This window comes from Protopterus annectens, chromosome 17.part0 (assembly GCF_019279795.1).
Source record: "Protopterus annectens isolate FY-2018-M chromosome 17.part0, PAN1.0, whole genome shotgun sequence".
Classification (NCBI taxonomy): Eukaryota; Metazoa; Chordata; order Ceratodontiformes; family Protopteridae; genus Protopterus; species Protopterus annectens.
The window spans coordinates 389,295,673-389,319,276 of record NC_056751.1 but is presented as its reverse complement, the minus strand read 5'-3'; the positions used below and the strand labels follow the sequence as shown (position 1 = coordinate 389,319,276).

Genomic DNA, 23,604 nt, shown 5'->3' with positions numbered 1-23,604 from the left:
TCTTCATGCACTACATTATTATTATGGGCAGTAAAACTCTGGTTATTGTGAATGGTCCTCAGAAAACCTATTCTGGAACTTGAAAAGAATCCAGTTTGTAGCGCTTTGCAAAGGTATAAACAAAGGACCAGGTTAGCTGCCTCTAGAAGAGTCCACTCATTTTAATATGCCACCAAAGAGGATAAGGTGGGAATAACAAAAAAAAAAAAACAATGGAAAATGACGACCAATAAGTAATCATTTGTTTAGATGCAGGATGACCCTTAAAAGGAAATAAGCAGCTGTTCAGGTTTCCTGAAAGGCTTAGCTCTGACAAGCTAGTACCTGAGCTGCCCGTGCACATCAAAGGTATACAGAATCTTTTTTCCTTTGTTTTTAGGTTCTTGAAAGAGAGCTGGGAGACTGATGGTTTGACACAGTAAATTCAAAAATAACTTCTGGCATGAAAGATTAGTGTGTAAACCAACCCTATGCTTATAGAAAATCAGATAAGCAAACCAGTTTTCCATGTGATGAATTTTAAATCAGCCTGAAAGGCAGGGCCAAAAGGAGATGAGGTCAATTCTTAAGAACAAAAGATACAGAATAGGGGGTTCCATTAGCAGACAAGCTGATATGGCGATAAGATGCACCTTGATAGATGTACAAGAAAAGCCATTGTTGAGTACTTCACACAAATATTTCAAAACAAGAGGGTTAGATACCATACTATGCCCTTGGTTATCTGTTAGGCACCACTTAGACATTGTCTTCCACTTGAAAATACAGGATTTTTTTATTCACAAGTTTTCTTGCCTCCTTCAATACCTGCTGCACATCCTCATGGAACAAGTACCTAAAAGGTATCAAAATATAATCATGCAGGTTGCCAGTTGCAATTGCCTTAAATTGCACCACGTGCCCCTGACATTATGTGAGCAAATCCAGACTGTAAGGAAACTTATGGTAATTGCCCTTGGCCAATTTCATTAAAAGGGGCAGGCAACTTTGCCTAGGCCAAAAGGAGGTCCCTACAATGATCACTGGTAATTCTTTCTGAACCTTCAGCAGTAACTTGGGGATCAGTGGAAAGGGTGGAAATGCATAAAGGAACATTCTTGTCCAAGGAAGCAAGAATGTGTCTGTTCTCCAAGCACGGCTGCAATGATGTCCTGAACAGACTTTTTCCAAATATCTGTTTTGAAATGAGACATGCAGATCTATTTGAGATGTTTTCCATATCTGAACCAAATCCTGGAAGACCTCTGTCCAGAGTTTTCACTCATGAGGGTCATTCTGGGATCTGCTTAGTTCTGTCTGCCACTATGTTTTGCTTTGACAGTTTGTATGAGACCTGAAGCATCAGAGAATGCTGTAAGACTAGATCCCAGGCCATCACAAGTACCACATGAATGTGTTGTCTGTGACCAATAAAAGGGGACCTGGAGACCATAAGTGGTGAAGAACTTTTATGACCTTAATCACTCCTAACATTTCTTTAATGTTTATGTGTTTTGCAGCATCTGAAGGACTCCAATTGCTTTGCATTTGAACTTCCCTGGATACTGCTCACCATGCAAAATCTGACAAGCTCACCTGGACTGACTAAACAGGGGAATGGAAGGAGAAGGTTCGGTCTGGTTTGACAGCTATCTGATCCCTCCACCATTGTAACTCGTTTCACAAATTCTAGTACTGGTACCTATAATTCTACATGATGCAGGTGATGGGTCCAACAGTTTTTTAAATGCCACTGAAACTTTCTCATGTGGAGTCTGGCCAGTAACATCACGAGGATCACGGATGCCACGAGGCCTAGAATTTTGAGAAACTCTCCCAAAGCAGCTACTTGAAGAGAGAGAGAAATCACTGAAGACATTCTGAAAAGTCAGGACTTAGTCCTTTGGTGGAAAGACCATTATTTTTTCTGTTTCTATCACATACACTCCAGTAAGACAATTCTTTGTGAGAATAAGAGACAGGACATTTGTAGGGTGAACTTGAAGTTGGGAGCAATTACAATGTAATTAGCATCCTTCAGATCCAAACTCACCATGAAACAGTGGTCTGGAAGAAGGGGTAGGACCATCTGCTGGGTGAGCATTTTGAATCTGGGTACTTTCAGAAAGATATTTAGGTAAGAAAAATCAAACCGTGGTCATCACAATAGCTCCTTTTTGAATGCCAAAAAGATTCTGGAGTAAAATCATTTTCCTTTTTCTGGTACAGGAACTGCTCTATACCCCCTCATTGCAACTTGTGAAGGAGTACTGAAGAAAACAGATGTGTCTGGTCTGGTGTGTTTGAGGGGATTCCCATTAAGGAAGAAGGATTTTCTATCCACTACCAAGGATATTTCTCTGAATTATTCTTGGCACCCATTTGTCTGAAAATATTTGTGACCAGGCTGCTGAGATGAAAGAAAGCCTGAGGGAAAGGGGAAGAGGAACAAGAAAAAGGGACAGGGTGCCCTGAGTCTCTGCATAGTCATTGTCTCACAGGAGAATGATCATTTTGGGGAAAGAGCACATTTTATCTGGTTTGGAAGCATTATCCTCCTGTCATTTCCTTTTGCTACACTGACTCTTGTTAGGGTGGGACTGTTTGTGTGTTCTGCCCTGTGAAGTTGGACACCTTATTAGGGAGAACTTGGGAATATGAGACATTCTAGATACCCCATGCATAAATTTACTTCAATCATTCCATTGTTTGAGAATCTGGGTAGCAGCAGGACCAAACACAAATTCAGAACTTGAGCAGTCAGAATGATTTTTTAAATCTTCAGAAAAATGTTGGTTATGTAACCAAGCATACCCTCTCAATGACAAAAGAAGCAGCCACATGTCTAGAAATTGTGTCTGTACCTTCCAAGACACATCTCAAACCATGTTTTGAATCCTGAGTCACATTGAAAACATTCTCATTCATATGACACTTCTGTTCAGCAGACAAAGATACAACAAAGTCTTCAAAACTTTAAGCACATTGCAAAATAAAATTCTATCTTAACCCCTGATAATTTAAAATTTTAAAGACCTAAATTACTAGACTGAGCCAACTTTTCCCCTGAGATTCTAATCACTTTCCAATTTTATCCACGGTAGTTTGGTTAGTAGAAGCAAAGGCCCTCTTATTAAAGTTGGCAGCTGAGAAAACAGTAAAGACAGTTCAAAGATCAGAGTACACCTTGTATTTTCTCACAAACTTTTTAGGAACTGGTTCACTAGCCAAAGAAGTGTTACATGCAGTTTTATACATATCTTTTAAGGCAGGTAACAGAAGAAGAACAGCCAAAACATTTGGAATCTCATCTCTAAGATCATAAATTCTGCCAATTATGGCATGGCTCTAGACTGATTCCAGTCAAATAAATCTCTAAATCTAGCTATCTATGGAGAGGTGAACATCTGCTTTGTTTTTTGAACCTGATCACCTATCAAAGAATCAGACTGGACAGACTCAGAGTTTTCACTACTGTCTATAAAGTCCCCATCAAAAGTTGCAGCTATAGATTGATCTCTAGAGAAGAAAGCCCCATTGTTACTATGAATAGGGGCATAGTCTCAGAGATTAGCTGAATGTAAAACACTCTCCACTAAAGAAACCACATCAGCACTATACATGGTAACCTGACCGTCTGCAGTGTGGTGATGTTTATGATTATTTTCACTGTGAACTACACTAGTGGAAAAATATGTGGGGACAGAGTATTATGTCTGGCAAGGGGTCTCTTACCCTGGACCTCTCCGGCACCTAAAGGGATTGGTTCTCCTACACCTGAACCAAATACTGGAACAGCCTGGAAGGATGTGCCTGACCCCAAAACCATAGAGGGATATGGGCTCACACCAGAGGGTAATGAGGAAAAAGGTCAGTGGTCTGCAGGGCAGTTAAGGCAACAACAGATTCACAAACTGTAGTCTGAGATATGTTTTTATTGATTATTTTTCCCTTTTGGCAAAGGTGGCTTTGATTTGGGGGGGGGGGGGCAGCAGTACCAGAATCAATCAAGTAAGGGGGTTAAACACCAGCCAGAATAACATACTGACACTATTAAGAGCTGACTAAGGACAGCAATAATAGAAATGATATACTATGCCCATACAACAAATAAGGCTAAATTGGGTAAAATATATTAAAAACAGTTCAGAATGTGCTAAGCCTTGTTCTACAACCTGCACAGTGTAATAAACAACAGCACACAAAGTCACACTACCAAGTAAAATTCACTAGTCCATATAGTACCAAAAGATCAAATATATGGTCTTAAATCAAATAGAAACCTTTTAAAAAGCAAAAACAAGCCTTTATTTAGAGATTCCCTTGTCAGAAATGAAAAAATCTCCACAGAAAATACAAATAATTAGTACAAAAATCGCAATTTAACAATACAAATTGCTACAGTAGTGTTAAATCAGTAAGAAATATATAAATTAATAAAAAATTTGAGAAATGCAATATTTTCCTGCCAGAATTTCAAAAGGAAGCAGATTAACAACAGAAACAAAAGGCATGGTTAAAGTGAGACTTTACATGCACGGGGCGGTCCCCAATGTTTAACGGACACCACAGAACTTCACTAATCCAGTACAAGTCATGAAACACTCTAGAAATGCCTCATGGTTACTTAAAAGCTGCAATAAGAATACAAACAACTAAGTAAGAATTCCCAGAGAAATTAAAAGCAACAGAAAAAAGCAAGTACATTAAAATAAAAACACTTTTTTTTAAATAAAACAGAAAGTAATCAAAAGTACATAATATAGAGAAGGGAAGTTCCCGAAAGGTATCTTATCCGACTCTGGAATCTGTAATCCACTAATAAAGTTTGCTGAGGAGATTCAATTGTATAATTCTAAGAGCTGGCACTAAAAGTAAGAGCAACTGACTTCCTGTGACAGGGGTTATTGCTTCCCCTAATGGGAAGAGCTTAGTTAATTCCCCTACCACAAGGAGTCAGATGAGGGTATTCTGAGCTGTAGAAAGCTGCCAGTGTGGGTTTGTGCAAGGACTGAACCCATATGCCACTGAGGCAGTGTAAATAAGCTTCCCTAGATTCACTGATATCTTAAACTTAATTCAGTAAAGAATGAGAGATAAAACAAATCATTGAAGGCGATTTCTGTATGATAAAAGAAAGTTTCAAATAAAATATAGTTAAGGATCCAACAGGTCAAAGGTATTAAGAGTGTGGTGAAATCTCTGTTTATGTATGCTTCTTGTTTAACAACAGAATATGTGCATTTGTTAGAAGAAATTAGTGTCTCATAGGTAATTACTAGTCTAGCTGCCCTTGCGGGCCATTTTTAAGTGTAGCCAATTTCCCTTTTGTACTCAAAATAACCTATCCCATTCGTTTATAGATTGGTCTTACCCATCCCATGGTTGATAATTACACATTATCCCTAATGAGAATAAAGTACAGTTTTGTACCTACCATAAATGTAGATGTTCGAGGATCCACATTGCTGCAGTCCTAACTATTGGGTAGTCCGCTGTCCAGTCGGCCCGAATACCAAAGTATATGGCTGACGTCGGTCAGGGCGCATTAGACTGACGTCAGTGTACTAATGCGCATGACCGACGTCATATCCTCAGTCTTTTCTTGCCCCAGATGTCAGAAGACCCTAAAAAGACAAGGCCCAATATACCTGCACCAAAAATATGTACAATATATACAAAATTATCAGCATATAACCTCACCTACACAACCACCCCTAAACACAGAGGGGAAGGAGGGAGGGTAAATTGGACTGCAGCAATGTGGATCCTCGAACATCTACATTTATGGTAGGTACAAAACTGTACTATGTTCTTCATTCCACATTGCTGCAGTCCTAACTATTGGGTAGAATCCCAAAGCAGAGGTAAGGGAGGCTGGCAAATCATAAAGAAGTAGGAGCTGACAACATGCCTTGCAAAATAGCTGTGGCAAAACCAGCCCTAGACTTAGAGTAGAGAGGAAGGTGATAATGCTTAGAGAAAGTATGCACTGAACTCCAAGTAGCTGCCTCCAAAATATCCTTAGTTGCCACCCCCTAGGAATGCTGTTGAAGTGGCAGTAGCCCTAGTGGAATGAGGCCTAATCCCAGCTGGAATCTCCTTGCCATGATGGGAATAACAAGAAGCAATGCAAAACCCAATCCACCTAGAAATAGTTTGTTTTGACACAGGCTTGCCCTGCGAACTCAAAGCAAAAGAAACAAACAACTGCTGAGACTGCCTAAAATCCTTAGTCCTGCTTAAATAATAACGCAATTGCCTGTGTACATCTAAAGTGTGCAAAATCTTTTCCCTTTATTTTGGGGTCTGCATAAAAAGTAGGCAAATGAATAGTTTGGTTTAAAGCCACACTAGAAACCACTTTAGGCATAAAGGAAGGATTAGTACGTAATGATACCCTATCCTTATGGAAAATCAAAAGGGCTCTACTGCCATAAGGGCCTGCAACTCAGACACCCTTCTTGCAGAAGTAATAGCCAACAGAAAAGCAGTCTTCCATGACAAGTATTTCAATTCAGCAGTAGCCGCAGGCTCAAAAGGTTGTAGAGTAAGTTTTTCCAACACAAAATTGAGATCCCAAGCAGGAGTAGGAGCTCTACGTGGGGTCTTATATTCTTTGCCCCTCTAAGAAACTGCTTGAACAAAGGATGCGAAAACAATGGTGGGTCACAATCATAGTGAGCTGAAATTGCTGCAGCATGAATCTTAATGGAAGAGAAGGACAAACCTTTGTCCAATAACTCAGTAAGATATTGAAGAGCCACACTCAAATTAGGCTCAGAAATCTCCAAATTCTTTGCTGTACTCCAAAACAAAAATCTCTTCCATTTTTCTGCGTACACTTTCCTTGTACTAGGTCTTCTAGCTTCCATAATCACATTTAAAACTTGTTGAGGAAGTTGAGACCTGCTGTGTTTCAACACAGAATATGCCAGGCTGTTAGATGAAGAGAGTGAAGCTTGACATTGAGCAGATGACCGTCCTTCTGAGATAACAGATGTGGAATCAAAGGTAAAGGCCATGGAGGCTTCCTTACCAGACTCCTTAGTAGTGGGTACCAGTGTTGCGAGGCCAATCTGGAGCTATTAAAATCATCCTTGGCTTGTCTTGTCTGACCTTTAAGAGCACCTTTGGAAGAAGAGGCAGAGGTGGAAAGGCATACACATGAAGATTTTTCCAACTGAAAGACAGAGCATCCACTTTCCAAGCTGTGTGATGAAACCCCTTTGTGCAAAACTTTGGCAGCTGGTGGTTTAGTGGAGAAGCGAACAGATCTATGTCTGGAGTTCCCCATGACACTGTCAATTTCTGAAATACATGAAGATCCAGTTTCCACTCGTGGGGATCCATGATTTGTCTGCTTAACACATCTGCTAAGGAGTTCTGTGCTCCGGCAGAAACCTTGCCTGAAGAGTTAGTTGCAAGCTGAGCGCAGTCTCCCATAAAATCATTGCTTGCCTGCATAGAGGATAAGAATGTGTTCGTGCTTGTTTGTTGATGTACCACATGACAGTTGTGTTGTCTGTTAGAATCAACACCTGCCCTGGAAGAAGTAACTCCTTGAAAGCCATTAATGCAAACAGGACTGCTAACATCTCCTTCATGTTGATATGTAGATGCTGTAGTCTGGCAGGCCACTTGTCTTGTATCCACTTTCCATTTAGATGAGCTCCCAAGCAATGTCCGAGGCATCTGTCGTTAAAATCTGACTCGCCTCTGGCCGGGTCACAGAGAGTCCCTTGTTTAGGTGACATTCCTGAGCCCACCACAAAAATTCTTTTTGAAGGCAAGGTATTATTTGAATGACAGTGTCCAAATCCTGGCAGTGCTGTGTCCATACATTTTGAGATACCATTGTAGCTTCCTCATATGCAGTTTGGCATTGGGAAGCACCAGAATACAAGATGCCATGAACCCTAATGCTTGAAGGACTGTCCTTGCAGTCAGCACGGACTGATGAGATAGTTGATGGAAGTAAAGTGATAGACTCTTTTGTTTGTCCGGGGTTAAAAGGCCATCTGGGCTGCTGTATTCAGTCTCACACCCAGAAAGCACATGTCTTGAGAGGGTACTAGACTGGACTTTATTTCGTTCACAGAATACCCTAGGCATCTTAGCACTGCTATAACATATTCCAGATGCTGTAGAAGGTCTTTCTTTTCTTGAGCCAGAATCAGGCAGTCGTCCAAGTAAGGATAGATTTGAATTCCTTTTAGCCTGAAGTAAGCTATCACTGGAGCCAGAACCTTTGTGAATACTCTGGGCGCAGTAGATAAGCCAAAGGGCAATGCAGAGAACTGATAATGAGAATTTCCAGCTCGAAAACGCAGATACTTCCTGCAACTTAGTCTTATAGGCACATGAAGGTAAGCTTCCTTGAGATCTAAAGATACCATCCAGTGATCTTTGCCCAGCAGAGGTAAAAGCTGTTGTAACGTCAACATCTTGAACTTGGGAATGTCCAGATAAGTGTTGAGGATAGATAAATCCAAAATTGGTCTCCACGTGTTCCCCTTCTTTGGTACTAGGAACAGGCGAGAATAAAATCCTAGGCCCCTTTCTGATACAGGGACTGGCTGAATGGCCCCTATTTGGAGTAACTGAGAAATTTGCTTGTGAGCCTCTTTCCTTTGTGGAGGAGGAACGTCTGGCATGCCTTTGAAAGGGGCAATGTATGGAAATAAAACCTGTAACCGTGGTGAATGATATCCAACACCCATCTGTCTTGAGTAATTAAATCCCAATTTTCTTTGAAAAGAGACAGTCTTCCTCCCAAAGGAGCTGCCAGGCGAGAATCTACTGGCAGCTGAAAAGGCAGGTCATTGGGTCTGTTTACGAAAGGACTGACCCCTGCCCTCACCAGAAGTCTGAGCAGGTGAACTCCCTGTTCTAGGCCTAAAAGAACCTTGAGCTCTGCCCCTACCACGTCTAGACCTACCCCTAGACTGGGAATCATAAGCAGGATATGTCCATCCCTTAGTAGGCCAATTTCTACTAAACTTGGTGGCTGCACCTGCAAAAATGTTTAAGAGTTTGCATAGACTTAGCTTTGTCCCCCATTTTCTTTAAAACTGCTTCCACAGGCGAACCAAACAACACATCAGACTGTAAAGGAGCATCCAAAATCCTTGTCTTAACATGCTCAGCTAAATTCTGATCCCTCAACCAGGCATGCCTGCGAAGAACAGAACTAGTGGCAGCCACCCTCGAGGAGGCCTGTACAGCATCAAAACCACATTGCAAAGAATGCTTACCCACTTGTTCAGACACATGAACTAAATCCAGCAACTCTTTACACTCAATACCTTCCGCCAAAGCATCCACCTTAGATTTCAATTGTGAAAGGAGATAATTTTGATATTTTAACATGTGAAACTGACAATTCAACGCCCTCATGGCTAAAGTGGAAGAAGTATACACTTTCTTTCCCCATCTATCCAAAGCCCTTGCCTCTTTATCAGTGGGAACAGGGTTTTTAACAACAGAGGCCTTAACACCTTTAGGTCCCTGAGAAACAGTCTCCGGGTCCACCCTAGGACTCTTAAAAAGATACTTATGAGCTTCAGGCACCCTATAGTACCTATCAGGTTTAACAGGAGCAGGAGGCAAGGAATCAGGGTTCAGGGAAGCCTCTGCAAAAACATCTTCTACCACATTCAACACAGGAGGTATAGCTAAGGGCCTATGCTGGGGTAAAAACAAGAATTCCCTAAGCCTTTTCCTAGAATCAGAGTAATCTTGGCCTTCCCATTTAAAGTGCTCCCTCATGGAATGCAGAGTCTCTGAAAATGAGAAATCCTCAGGAGGAGAAGCTGTAGGAGTGGAATCATCCACATCAGAATCAGAATAAGGAGGATACTCCTGCAAGTCTTCCGCAGAAGACTCAGAAGCCTCTGAACACTGTTCAAAACTCTCAAACTCAGGTTCCACCCTAGGCCTCTTATCAGGAGGGGGCATAGAACCTCTAATCAGAGTAATTAAATCTTCTGCCATTTTAAGCATATGTTTCTTAGGCACAGAACCTGAAGTGCTAGGAGAAGCGCCCACTGAAGCTAAACTTGGCCTACCTCTCAAAGAAGTTTTGGAAACAGAAGGAGAGGCTCTAACTACCTTGGGAAGAGAGGGAAGAACAGTTACCTGAGAAGCCGCCTCAGCCTGGCCTACCTCCTGAGAAGGCACATCCTGCAACAGTAAAGTCTCTGCCTGAGACTCCAAAGAAACTCCTGGCAAAACCTCTGGCTCCACTGAGCCTTCTAAAGAACCGACGTCTGGGACTGCCGGTTCATCAACCCTAGGCTTCACTGTTTTGTCCTTGCGCTTTTTGGACGAAGCGGGCGTCGGAGCATCCGACGGCATTTTATAAGTACAACGCTTCCCAAACACTAACCTGGCACAGTCTAACCGTCTCTTAATAGTGCGTTTGTTAAATCTAGCACAAGAGCGGCATCCAACAACGTCGTGCTCAGGCCCTAAACAAGGTATACACAAGGTATGGTAATCCCTATGAGGTATCTGTTTCCCACAAGAAATACAGTTATTCACTTTTTCTGACATCCGGTTAAATACTGAGGCAAGAAAAAAACAAAATGTTCCCCAACGGGGTACTTAGCCAACTTTGATTCGGTCTGAAACTCCGACTTCAGAAAATTTCAGAACGCCAACCTGCACTCGCAAAACTGCTTCTGCATCGGACCATGCGGCAAAAAAGACTGAGGATATGACGTCGGTCATGCGCATTAGTACCCTGACGTACTGACGTCAGTCTAATGCGCCCTGACCGACGTCAGCCATATACTTTGGTATTCGGGCCGACTGGACAGCGGACTACCCAATAGTTAGGACTGCAGCAATGTGGAATGAAGAACATCTGGGATCATACTGCTGATAATATGAGTGGGTGCATGCATGGGATAAAGCATTTAGGAGCTGCCTCTGTTCTTAAGTAGTACAGGGGGGTAAGTTCTGGGGTAAATTTTCTGTTTTCCATCCATAGAGCTAAATCGCGCTTGAATATGGAGAGCAATTACCTTTATTTTATGTGGATGAGGAGTCTTTTTCACAGCAACAGTATGCTCTGCTAGATAAACCTATCCCTCCAAACCATTTTGTTGCGGTTGCAGAAGAGGTTTAGATCCCTAGACAGAGTATTTCTGATGTCATTTAACTTGCTGATGTGTAGTAAATCTATTAGTAATGGGTCGGAGGATGCCTTCATGCTGGACACAAGTCGCCTCTTAGCAGTTTGTATGATACAGTGTATAGTGTCATGGCTTTGAGTTGGTCAATGTAAGACATGTTCTTTAGGCCTTGTATCTTTTTAGTAAGGTATCTCTTTGGGCATTCCAGTGGTTGCATGTGCCTGGACAGATATATGCCAAAGGGGAAGTTATAGTCAATGATTGGCCTAATGAGGGCTCAGTAAAGAGAAACAATCACATCCCTAGATCTAGACACGATCCTTTTATTTATAAGCTGTTTATGTGCAATACAGAAGGACTTTCTTACAAAAAGAGACAAGCTAGTCAAAGGTTAGGTCACTGTCCACATAAGTTCCCAAATCCAATACAACTGGGTCAGCTCTTAGGGGTGTATTGTCAATGTGATAGTTTCCTGAGGTAGACGAATTCTCAAAGGCTACAATAATGAATTTTTGGTATTTAGTTTCAATCCATGACTTTGACACCAGTTATGTATTCGGGACAAACCTTCCTGCAGGATGGTTAAGGCATCTGAAGATTCACTGACTGCTCCTGGCTTGCAGGCATCTGCAAACTTGGTCACCCAGAGCTCTTTGGTATTGGCTTTTACTTCAGAAAAGTAGATACCAAACAGGAGAGGCCCCAACACAGAACCCTGGGGGACTCCACTGATGACTGGTCTCTTTGTGGAGGTAACTTCCCCTATTTTAATTATCTATATCCTGCCTGTGAGCCAGTTGGCAATCCAGTGGGTGACATGGGAGTTTATTCCCAGTTTATTTAACTTTTCTACTATGCCTGAGTAGGGAATTGTGTCAGGTCGTGGTATGCCATGTGTACCATTTTGCCTTCAGTAATTGCGTTGCTGACAGAGTAAGCATAATCTGTCCTTGACAAATGCAAACTTTGACAGGTCCAGTGTTTGGAGGTTCCCCATGTCCTCACTGATTAATTCCATGATAAGCTTTTCCATATGAGGATGGTCAGACTTATGGGTCTGTAACTACCTAGGTCTGTGGAAGGTCCTCTCTTAAGCAGGGTAATGACTGTAGCAGTTCTCCATTCAACTGGTACAAAACCTGTGTGGATGTTGAGAATCAATAGTGCTGTTAGGGGTGTGGATAAATTGTGTGCCATGCTATTTATTATGCATCCAGGGATATTGTTAGGACCCATTGATGCATTACTTTTAGTTTTTGATAGCACTTTTAGGACTTTGTTTCAGGTACATCTTGAGGGACAGACAGAGGGGGTGAGAGTGGTAAAGTTAGAGCTAAATTTATTGGTCAGTAGGTTCATTATATCTTCGGCCTCAGTAGAGGTAACATCGTCCACAATCAGTTCAGCTCATTGTCGCGCTGTGCTTTTGAGACTAAGAACATAGCTAAAAAATGCCTTGAGATTATCTTTGACTTGGGTAGCTATTTCAGCCTCAACTTGGCTTTGCTGGATTTTATTAAAGTACCCAATATGTTGGTTTATTTTCTTTGACAAGGGCATTAACATTCTGAGAATTACTCTTCTGAATTTTGTTGGGCAGATTGATGTAACAAGACAGATGATTATTCTGAGCTATGACAAAGAATTGGAATTGCCTAGACATGGTAAGGCCTTGTTGTGACTAATTATGGTGGCTACCAAAAAAGCAATTTCTAGAAAATGGAAATCAAAATCTAAACCAACTATACTAGAAGTAGTGAGTATAGTAACATAGATAAACCAACTAGAATTGAGATATTCAGAAAAGGGTAGAAGCAAACATAGGAAAAAAATGGGAATTGTGGGAACAATACATACAGGGGAGGAATGAGGTTTAAAGGAAGACATGACTTAAATGAGCTATGTAATGTCAGACTGAAAATGATTGGGTAGTTAAGTGATGTATAGTGTTTGCAACTGGTAGTGTGTCAGTATGGTTTGTGATGTAAAATGCTTGCAACTAGTAGTATGTCGATGTGGCTTGTTTTCATTAATATAAATGTATGATTGCCTGTGTTGTAAGTGATGGTTTAATAAAGATGTTTCTTGCTTAAAAAAGGGCATGAATTAAATAATTTGTGTAACGTTGTTTAGGTTATATGATATACAGCAATATATGTGAAGTATAATTTTTAGAAATGTGAACTTGTTAGTGCAGTTTGATTAAATGTAAATTTGCCTATGTCACAAGTGACAACTTAATAAAGGTGTTTAAAAAAGTTATTTTCCTTTTATTACAAGGTATATCATTGTTCCACCATGTGGATTTTTTAATGTGGTTTGCCTGCACTTGTTCCAATGGGGTACAGCTGCATCGATGCAGCTGGTTACATGTTGGTACAGTATGGTGGTGTACATTTCTGCTTAGTCAGTGGAGTTAACTGGGTTTGGTGGGGATTTAAAACTTTCCAATATATCACTTAGGAGTAGGTAGCTCTGTCTTACGGAGATTTCTAAAGGTACCTTGGGTTGAAGGGATCTCTGGTTTCAGTTTTATTTCAAAGGAGACTACTTTAAGGTCAGACCTAAGTGATGAAGACAGGCAAGGCATGGTGCAAAATGTTCCCATACTAGTAAGGGTAAGATCCAAGATGTCATTTACCCTAGTGGGTATTCTGACTAATTGTCCCAGGGCATTTGTATTGAAAAGTCCAGGAATCTCTGTACTTGTGCAATAGTGGTGGTGTGGGCTTTCTGGTCTACAGTTGGATAGCTTAGATCACCAAGGAAAATTATGGCATTGGGTTTAATTCTGAGCGATTCTAGTTCCTGTAGATAGGTGTTATGGCTTTCCTTTGTCACAGGAGTTCTACAGTTAGCTAATATATGGTATTGGAACTTCCTGATGGTTATTTGGACATGCAGAAACTCTACGGCATCATGCTTTACCAACCTTGATGCGACTCTCTTCTGGATGCACAGTGCGACACCTCTACTTTTCCCCCCCTCCTGTGCAGTAGCTTGTCTAAATGTGTGCAAGGCACTACAACCCTGCACAGCTGGAGTGCTCTCCTCTATTTTAAACCATGTCTCAGTTACTACATAGGCATTAATGTTCTCCAAGGTGAGAAGGGCTTGTGGAGTTTCTTGTCTGGGCTCTCAGCATTGATCAGTAACATCATCATATTTTCTTTTGCTTGTTTTGCCATGTTGTCTTATGCTGTTTGACCTATTCAATGAAGATTTTTTAAAAGGAGCTTATGAAACAATATTTATGAATGAGTGGTGGTCTTAAGTAGTGAATTCTTGGAATCGAGGCATTAAGGCACAACCATATTTAGTGACTGATGTAGTACCTGTTGGCATGGTGTCTGCTCCAGTTTTGGAAAAAGGCTGTAAATTGACACCTATAGATATAAAAGGATTGAGGTGTATTAACATGGTATGAAGATACTGTAGCATTTTGACAGTTTTGCTGGAAATGGTTAAAGTTTTAGAAAAAAAAATTTACTTTCAATACAGAAGATAAAGTCATTTAAAATCTATGTTTTGCTATAAAAATGATCATTTAAAATGAGAAACTGCTACTCATATAAAAGGATCATTTCCATGATATAATTGTACGCATTATAGATTTAACAACAGGCTATCTGTTATGAGTCAGTTTTATGAATTTAGGGCTTATGCTGATTGCAGTACAGGTAATATCGTCTGCTTACAAGTGTGTGAAAAAACACTGCAATTTATGTAGACAAATGGACAAGAAAACCCAATATTTGTATTGGAAAACATCTACCTGACATTAGAAGAAACATGCAATGAATGCTTTGCTTAAACAGAGTGAAAACGACAAGTGAGCATAAGTTTAAATTTCAAGTTTAAAAGGCATTTCTTTCTGACAGAATGAGTTATTTGTATAGCTTTACTGAATACAAGGAAGTTTGCTGGACAAAAAAGCTGACTGTCCTCCTGGCATCAATGAAACATTATACTGGAGTCAATAATTATTTTGATGCATTTTAACTGCTGATTAATTTTAGAAATGAACCAAAAATGGACTGAATTTTAGTGGTTTTGCTACCACTTAAAAATAATGTGTTGTAAAAGCCTGTGTTACCTTACCGTTACCATTTTGTGCAATTCACTGAATAAAAGTTTTCCACGGTCACTTGAGTTGTTTTTCCTGCATTGTTTGCAATTCTGCCTATTGCCTGTGTTAGTCTGATCTGCTTGGGGCTTCAAAATGTGTTTCATGAAGTCTAAAATCTCATCAGATACTGGAAAACTATGAATTCCGGGGGTGACATATATTTCACAGGACTGAAGACAGTGTTCCATTACCCGATTATAACCACAAACTAATCATGAAAATTCCAAGGTAAAAAAAAAGTTAAGTCAAACTGTGAGCAGATCTTTACAGGGAATATAAACATTTACAAGTAAGATGGGATAATAATATGCCTGGAACAAAGACAGTTAAATAATTTCCTCATATGGTATATCTCACATGACGTAATATATCATAAGAACAAGAACAAGCTTTTTAAAGTAACACAGCTACCATGTCAGTATTTTTTAAACTGATGTCACTGCAGCAAATTTAATCCATTTCTTTTGCATTTTAACTGGATATTTTACATATGGGTTTCCTGAATTCATATCAAAAGAGAAGCTGTTAAAAATGGATGAGAAAAAAAGGCCACCTCAAAACTAAACTGAGAATAGTCGAAATTTACAATACTGGCCAGTGAAAACATGGCAAAAGATGTTTTAGAGAAAACAGCTGAAAGCCTTACACACTTAGTAAATAACAATGCCAAAACTCTGACAGAACAGTGCAAAGTAGTGAAATTATTGTTCTACATTCAGTAAAGATTAAAATTCAGACCTTAAAAAACTAATAATCTATAACATAAAAAAACTTAGTAATGAGTCAGAGATGTTAAAATAAAATTGTGTACGCTGTTTGTTGGACAGTTAACACTTCAATGTCAAAGTTTAACGAGATCAAACTAGTTAATTTCTCTCTGAGTTTACAATAAAAGGGAAGCATACAGGAAGAAGGTGGGAAACAAAATGAGAACAAAGTGATTTGCAATGTAATGAATAAACAAACCCTCAGGAGACAGCTTATAGTCTGTCTAGTGCAATTAATATCCTAACTCCCTCTACCAACTCCCTTACCTCTTATCCTTTCTCTACCTGTCTCATGCCCTCCTGATTGGCTCCACAGGTTTTTCCTCCAGCACACATTCTTGTAATCAATTATATGAGTCTGCAACCCTGTCTGTGAGTAACATTTTTATGGATCCACTCAGTATGAGGCCCCTTCAGGCCACTACCTGTGTCCACTTCCTTCTTCTTCATGGTGACTCTTTCACATCATCCATATACAATGTTGTACAGTTACAACATGCTCACCTCCTCTTCTCTCTTCTGATTTCTCATAAGTGCTCACAGTTCTTCAGTCCATGATTATATCCACTCCCTTCATCCCACACACCATGTTGGTGCCTTTCCTTTGTACAATTTTTACAAGCACGATGTCTACATGATGGCTTTTGGAACTGTACATAGTACTTAGCATGTTACTTGAAAAAGCCCCAGAAGAGTGTCTACATCATTTTTTTTGCTTCTGGATTCTATCCCCTTGAGGACATACAATGTCCTTCTCACTGCTGTTGCCATCAGCACAGCCTACACAACAACAGTGAATTTATTATTTTTATTATTTTTCTGAATTAAGCCTCTTGTATCATTTTTAATGATTTTTTTTCTCCACGTGGCTGATGCAACCATCAGACAGACAAAAGGAATTACCCTTTTTTACAGTTACTCTTCACCCCCAAACCCAGAACAGGGCATGATGCAGGATGGGTGGATGATATAGATCAGGACAGGATTTAATTGTTTCTAAAATGGGGAACTAGACAGATTACCTCTGGTGATATCCTCCTCAGCAAGCCTGTTTTCTTCTATTCCTCAACCCTGGTGACCTATGGAAGCTTGGGAAAGCATGCCACCTACAGTACTGGCAAATCTGCATGCACAACACCAGTTACAGGGTGGGAATGTACTACTTTGTATGTGCTTATGCCCAACACCTGGACTCTGCTAGATGACAGTACTGCTGTGGCCCAGGGTGCACTCCTTACCCCATTCCATACTGTTAACTTAAGCAAACAATCATATTCACAAATGCAGATGTTGTTTCCCATAATTAGTATCAACTCCTATAATCAGTAGCAATTTTGCTGTTAAACTGTTACGACTGGGACCTCAAGAATAAAGATGGCTTCTTAGAAAAGACCTTAAGAAGCCATATACTCACATCAATCATAAAACAAAAACTAACTCGCAAACCACAGGACCTACTGCTAGGTGAATTCTTGTTAACATTATGAAATCAGTTATGCATGGTTGATCATCAAGGAATGTCTCAAACTGTATATCCTCACTGAGTGTATAACTCATACCTTTTTCTTTTCTTCTTTTTCTTTTAGCAGCGTCTCCTTGTCTACTAGTTTAACTACTGTTGGAAGTCCTGAAAACAATAAAAGTACAATGTTATCCTCCCAATAAATCAAACTACAACAGTTTGAAAAAAAATACTTTCTATACAATCCCCAACTTTATAGATGTTGCCTAGTTACGTGCCACATTCCTTCACTTTTTCTACAACAATCATGACTTCATATAAAGCAGGCGGAATACAATCAGGCCTCATGTGGCTTCTCCTGAGCCAAAATATACACCACCCAGCTTTTTTTTTTTTTTTTTATATAAGAAGTCCTGAAATAATTGTAGGGCACTTATTGCCATCAAGACAATTTTCAAAAACACGTCTGCAAAATGAGCACTCTCAGATGACAATTGTTATATTTTGTAGGAGAAACAAAACATTAGTAGTAAACTTCAAGGCTAATAAGCAGATGGCTTAAAATGAATTTATTTTCTATCCTAGTATAAAGGACATTTGGTTGAAGTATTTCTCTATTCTTTTTAATCTTAGACTAAAACTATACTGGTTATACCTAAACTGCTATGACTACTGTTCTGAACATGTCATTTTACTTCATTCCAGTTCCATTTCCTGGGTACTTTAAGGCACTTAATTTTTCTTTCCTGTAGTGCAATTATTATTACAGTGCGATAGTATCAAAATACATACTCTGCTGCTCTACTGTTGTATACAAGTACTACAATTTTTTTTTTTTTTTTTTTTTTTTACATATGATAAACTATCAGTTACTACTAAACTGCTTAAAACTCTGTGGTTACACAACATTTTTTCCCAGGATTCTAAAGAATAGGCATTGCTTCTTTGCACATCCCAGTAACAAAACATAAATTATTTTATTATTTATTTATTTATTTATTTATTTAACATTTGTTGACCGGGAATGTCTGACTAGGTTCCAAAGAGCCTGTTTTCAGCGGAGGCCCGGGGAGAAATGCTCCAGATGCATGTCTTTGGAATGTGGGAGGAAACCGGAGTACCCGGAGGAAACCCACACGAACACAGGGAGAACCATGCAAACTCCACACAGAAGGCACCCCAGCCGAGAATCGAACCGGAGAACTTCTTGCTGTGAGGCGACAATGTTAACCACTGCACCACTATGCCGCCCTTTTATCGCCCTAAATATCTATTTTAATTTTCTTTCAAGCATAAGAGATTTATTTATTTATTTATTGGCATTTGCTGACCATGAAAGTCTGACTGGGCAGATCACATTTTCAGCAAAGGCCCAGGATGAAAGCTGTCAGTTAAAATGATAAAACAAAACAAAAAATGTAGCACACAATTCTACATGCAAATAAATAAACAAAGCAAATGCCCCTACAGTTAATAAATAGAGAGTATATAAATATGTTGAGTATATGTTGAGTATCTGTTCAGAACTGTGGAAAGAAAGCTAAACAAACTAAGGATATTAGTGTTTAACAAACCATCAATAAAAGGCAATGTCCAACTGTCAGCAATTATACAATGAAAATTATTTGTAAAAATCACACTGCCCTGGAGAATTATAATTCTTGCTTTTGATCCTATTATAACGATACAGTATTTATAATACATGCACGGGAAAGCAATTCTCTTTAAACCATATAATGAAAAAGGAGAAGGGGAAGACAGGAAGTGCCAGAATAGGGAAGCAAAAAAATGTAGCACACAATTCTACATGCAAATAAATAGAAATGTAAAAGAGATGAGGACTATTTACGGAGGAACAAAAAAACAAGGGACTATGAAGGTAGATAAGTGGACTTGGAAATGGGCATAATCTTTTCTTAAAAAATATTTTTTAAAAGCTTTAACATGCTGCGGACAAGATATCAGGTAAAAAAAACATGTTTGGCAGTGCGGGCCTTAAAACAGAAAGCAGAACTACTGAGAGAGACAGAAGTGGAGCAGATTCATGTAGAAATATGGACTGAAGACAGATACCAGTAACTTATCTAGGACACAAAACCTGAGAGAAATCTATCTACTAAGAACGTGAATTTACTGGATTTGATTGTGTTGATATTTTTGTTTTAACAGACCTTCAAAGTTCCTTGTTCAAGAATGTTCTGAGGCAATTTCTGTTAATATTGTGGTGGGGTGGGGGTGGAGGGCAGGCATGCAATTTGGTCAAGATATCAAAGGATGTCACTTGTTACTTGGTATGCAAAGTCATAATATGGACTTTGGTGCAGACTGCTACTGTAGATGACATGTCAACTGACAACAAACAATGATGTACAACCAGATACAGAAATTTAAATGGACTACAATGTACAGTAAAACTCAATATGTGAATACAGTTCTTCTTTGATGTCTTGTTCACAAGTGTAAATGGGATTAAGGCACTGAACAATGGATGAGCACAATTATGGTAGTACTCCAGAGTGATGGTCAAGTGAGAGTTAAAAGAGAAGGTCTCAATTTACTAGTTAGTCTATGGTCCCATCCTCACCTATATTTGAGAGTGTTGGGTAATTACCTAGAGGATAAGGTCATGGAAACAAGCATACAAAATGATGCTCTTTCACAGGGTAGGCTTGTTTCATTCTCTATAACACAGTGAGGAGCTCAGTAATCCTGGAGGATCTCATAGAACATTTACTGCTTCTTTATGTTGGCAGGAATCCTGTGGGAGTGGAAAGGCCCGGCAAGGACCCACCACACTGCAGCCTAGTTGATGAATTTTTTATGCCTAGCTACTCAACCAGTGTGTTGATATCAGTGTTAGGTTGAGAGGGCAAAAGGGAATGGCTGGGGATGTTCATGCCTTCTCTGTTCTCCTGTCCCCCAAGTCTGGAGTCATTTCGCTGAGTTTTGGCCTCCACCAGAGCTCCACTGGACAGCTGTCTAGCATGCTCACCTGGATAGGCATTCCTATTCTCCCTTACCTAATAATCAAGCACCCATGCCACTAATAAAACTTGGGTTGCCTGGGTCACAGTTAGAGCTTTATGTTTTTATGCCATTGGTGGTCTCTCCTTCTTGATGGGAGAGTTGTTGTGTTATACATACCAAATGGAGCACTGTATTCACTTGATGGGAGAGTTGTTGTGTTATACATACCAAATGGAGCACTGTATTCACTGATGGGATAACTAAGGGCTAAGCAAAGGAAAATTGGGACCTAGATGAGAACCTACAACAGATAAGATTAGAGAGAGATAAAATATTTTCTAACAATATTGCACATATGCAGATTTAAGGACAACTTATTGCCTATGTGAGATCTTAACTGTTAAACTATCTTCTGCTTTGTTCTAGCTATAAACTGATTGCTGTCTGTAATAACTGACCTGAGGGTGGTAAGAGCACTAAAATCAGCCTCACTACACCTGGCTTCACTATCTGACTCTAGCAAATTCACCACCACAGGTATAATGTCAGACTCTCTGTGACATTCTCCCAATCTGTATAACCATACTTTTCATACATCCATTTACACAGCATGTTTACAAAACAACACACAACCTGTCCAAGTTTAACCCAGAAATATTAATTACTACACTATCACCTACTAACTAGAACATCCTAAATATTCTCCCCTTAGATGATGCTGTAAATGAATTCAATACAACTTTCCTGATCATAAACAGCCTTTCACCTCTTAGAAAGAAGAGACTAAAAGCAAACAATGCAATTTAGCTATCCAGAAAGAGTAGAATGCTAATGCAGAACACAGAAAAAGTGTGGAAAAGATTGGATAAAATATAAACCACCATAATATATTTCAGAATGCTCTGCAACCATACTAAAAAGCAAATAAAAAAGTGAAGACAAAAAAACTATACAACTTTCAGAAGAATAATAAACATAACCCCCCAAATTGTTTTCAGTCATTAAAGAAATCTTATATTCTGGACAAAAATTCAATCCTAACCCCTCTCCCAATAAATCACCACTTGAAACTGCAATAAAACTCAACTTTTGATAGAGTATAATGTCCCTAACCAAGGATTTCCAAACATCCAATCCTGATCCGGCCCAATAGCTACATATCATCGCATCCACTTTCACTTACAAACCTGTGCCCACATTCTACATACAACTACTCAAACAAAAACCATGCTCTACTTTAACCGATGACCTTCCAAGTGAGTACCTTAAAATAGCAGCTGAAATTATTGACTATCCTGTCTCAATCCTTATAAAATAGGTCAGTCCAAGAATCCTACATTCCCTCTTTCTGGAAAAAAAATCCCACATTATCCCTTTTCACAAAGGAGGAAATTAAACAGACATTACTAACTTTACACCTACAGCAATCTTATCACCACTCTCCAAAATTCTTGAAAATATTTATTCAAAAACAACTGCCATCTCCAGCAGAAAGAACTCCTATCCACCACACAATATGGCTTTCATCCTTACCACAGTACTAGCACTGCACTTCTAGCCTTTGTAGATTCTGTCAATAAAGCTAGAAATAATGGCAAACTCATCTCTTCCTTATTTCTATAATGTCTGAAGCCTTCAACACAGTTTGTCATAGTAAACGTTTACTTCAAATGTCCTCAGTAGATCTCTCTCAGCCCATCCTTCTGTGGCTCAAAAGCTACCTGTCCAATAAGTATCATTAAGTAAAATGGCACTCAGCCCTCTCTCCATGCCTCCCAGTCACCACCAGTGTACCACAAGGATCTATCTCTGGTGTCCTCCTCTTTAACATTCTCACCAACACCCTCCAAACAACCACTACAGCATGCAAATGACTCGACACTCATTTGCACATCTGACAAAATGGCACACCTCCAAAAAATTACTCGGGAACCTTTAACAGCCACTGAAACATGGCTTTGCAACTTATAACTCAGTCTCAACCCCACCCCCGTAAAAACAAACTACTAATTTTTTTCCTCAAATTTCTCTCTCATGGAAAAAACTAAATTTAAAGTACTCTCTTCATAATATAACCAATGAAGTCACTTCTCGTAGTAAATTATTAGGGATGACAGTGGATGATAATCAAATTTGACATGCATACACAAAATTACATTAGAAAAAATCATCAAAAACTAGGGATGCTTTACAGAGCCAAAAACTTTCTCACCAATGCAACTAAAGCTACACTTGCCACTACCTGTCTCAGCTCTACACTTCTCTGTGGTGCTCCCATCCTTACTAACCTCCACGAATCACAAAAATAAAAACTTGAACAATGGTATAACAAAGTTGCTAAATCTGGAGCAAATACCTCTTTCAAAATCCACCACTGTATGGAACTAAAAAGGCTAAATTGGTTATAATTACCCCATCAAATAACATATACATAGCTTCTTACCACCTAAAAATAATTATCCAGCATCCATCTACTTGTCCAACACAAAAAAATCATTCTGCACAACTATGTTCCCAGTCCGTCATTACGATCGAGTGATCAAAAACTCCCATTTGTCCACAAGCGTATCAACTTTGCTGGGCATTGTTACTGTGTTCCTACGGCTTGGAACTCCTTACCTGTATCAGTCAAGACAATACCCTCCCTCCCATCCTTCAAAGCCATTCTAAAAGACTTCCCAACCGAAATCTGTCTCTGTTCTTGCTTAACACAAGGATAAACTACATCTCCAAATGTAAACAAATACATATTCATATCTTGCATGTCTTTTTTCCCTTCTTCACTCACTTCCTTACATCTATCGATTTTTTTTTCTCCTGGCTCTCTCTCTCTCTCTCTTCAAATTTACCAAAATAATGCTTTTCCACTTGCTTCTGAAGCAATTCCTGTTTGTATTATACTAACTTACCTTTAATTTCTCTCTAAACTGGCTAAAATTTCTCTACATATTAAACTATTGTCATATAACTTGTAAATACTCTTAACCAATGTTTTCATATTATGTCTAATTTACTATAATTATTTAAACTGCAGATATTTTTATATTATTTTTGAAGATCATAAAATTATTGTTCTTAAATTATTTTGTAAAACTTTGGAGCTTTTCTCCCAGTGCCTCTGCTGAAAATGAGTTCCAACTCCGTCAGACTTTCCTGGTA

The 23,604-nt window shown here is 39.4% G+C and overlaps 1 protein-coding gene across 1 annotated transcript in view; it reads right to left on the bottom strand.

Annotated features, from left to right (window-relative positions):
• The window catches only part of CARS1 (cysteinyl-tRNA synthetase 1), a 736,066-nt gene that overhangs the window by 72,304 nt on the left and 640,158 nt on the right, over positions 1 to 23,604 (bottom strand). The window contains exon 20 of the mRNA XM_044059397.1: positions 17,576 to 17,643. Within this exon, the coding sequence (XP_043915332.1) occupies positions 17,576 to 17,643 (68 nt within the window). The remainder of the gene's footprint in view (positions 1 to 17,575; positions 17,644 to 23,604) is intronic.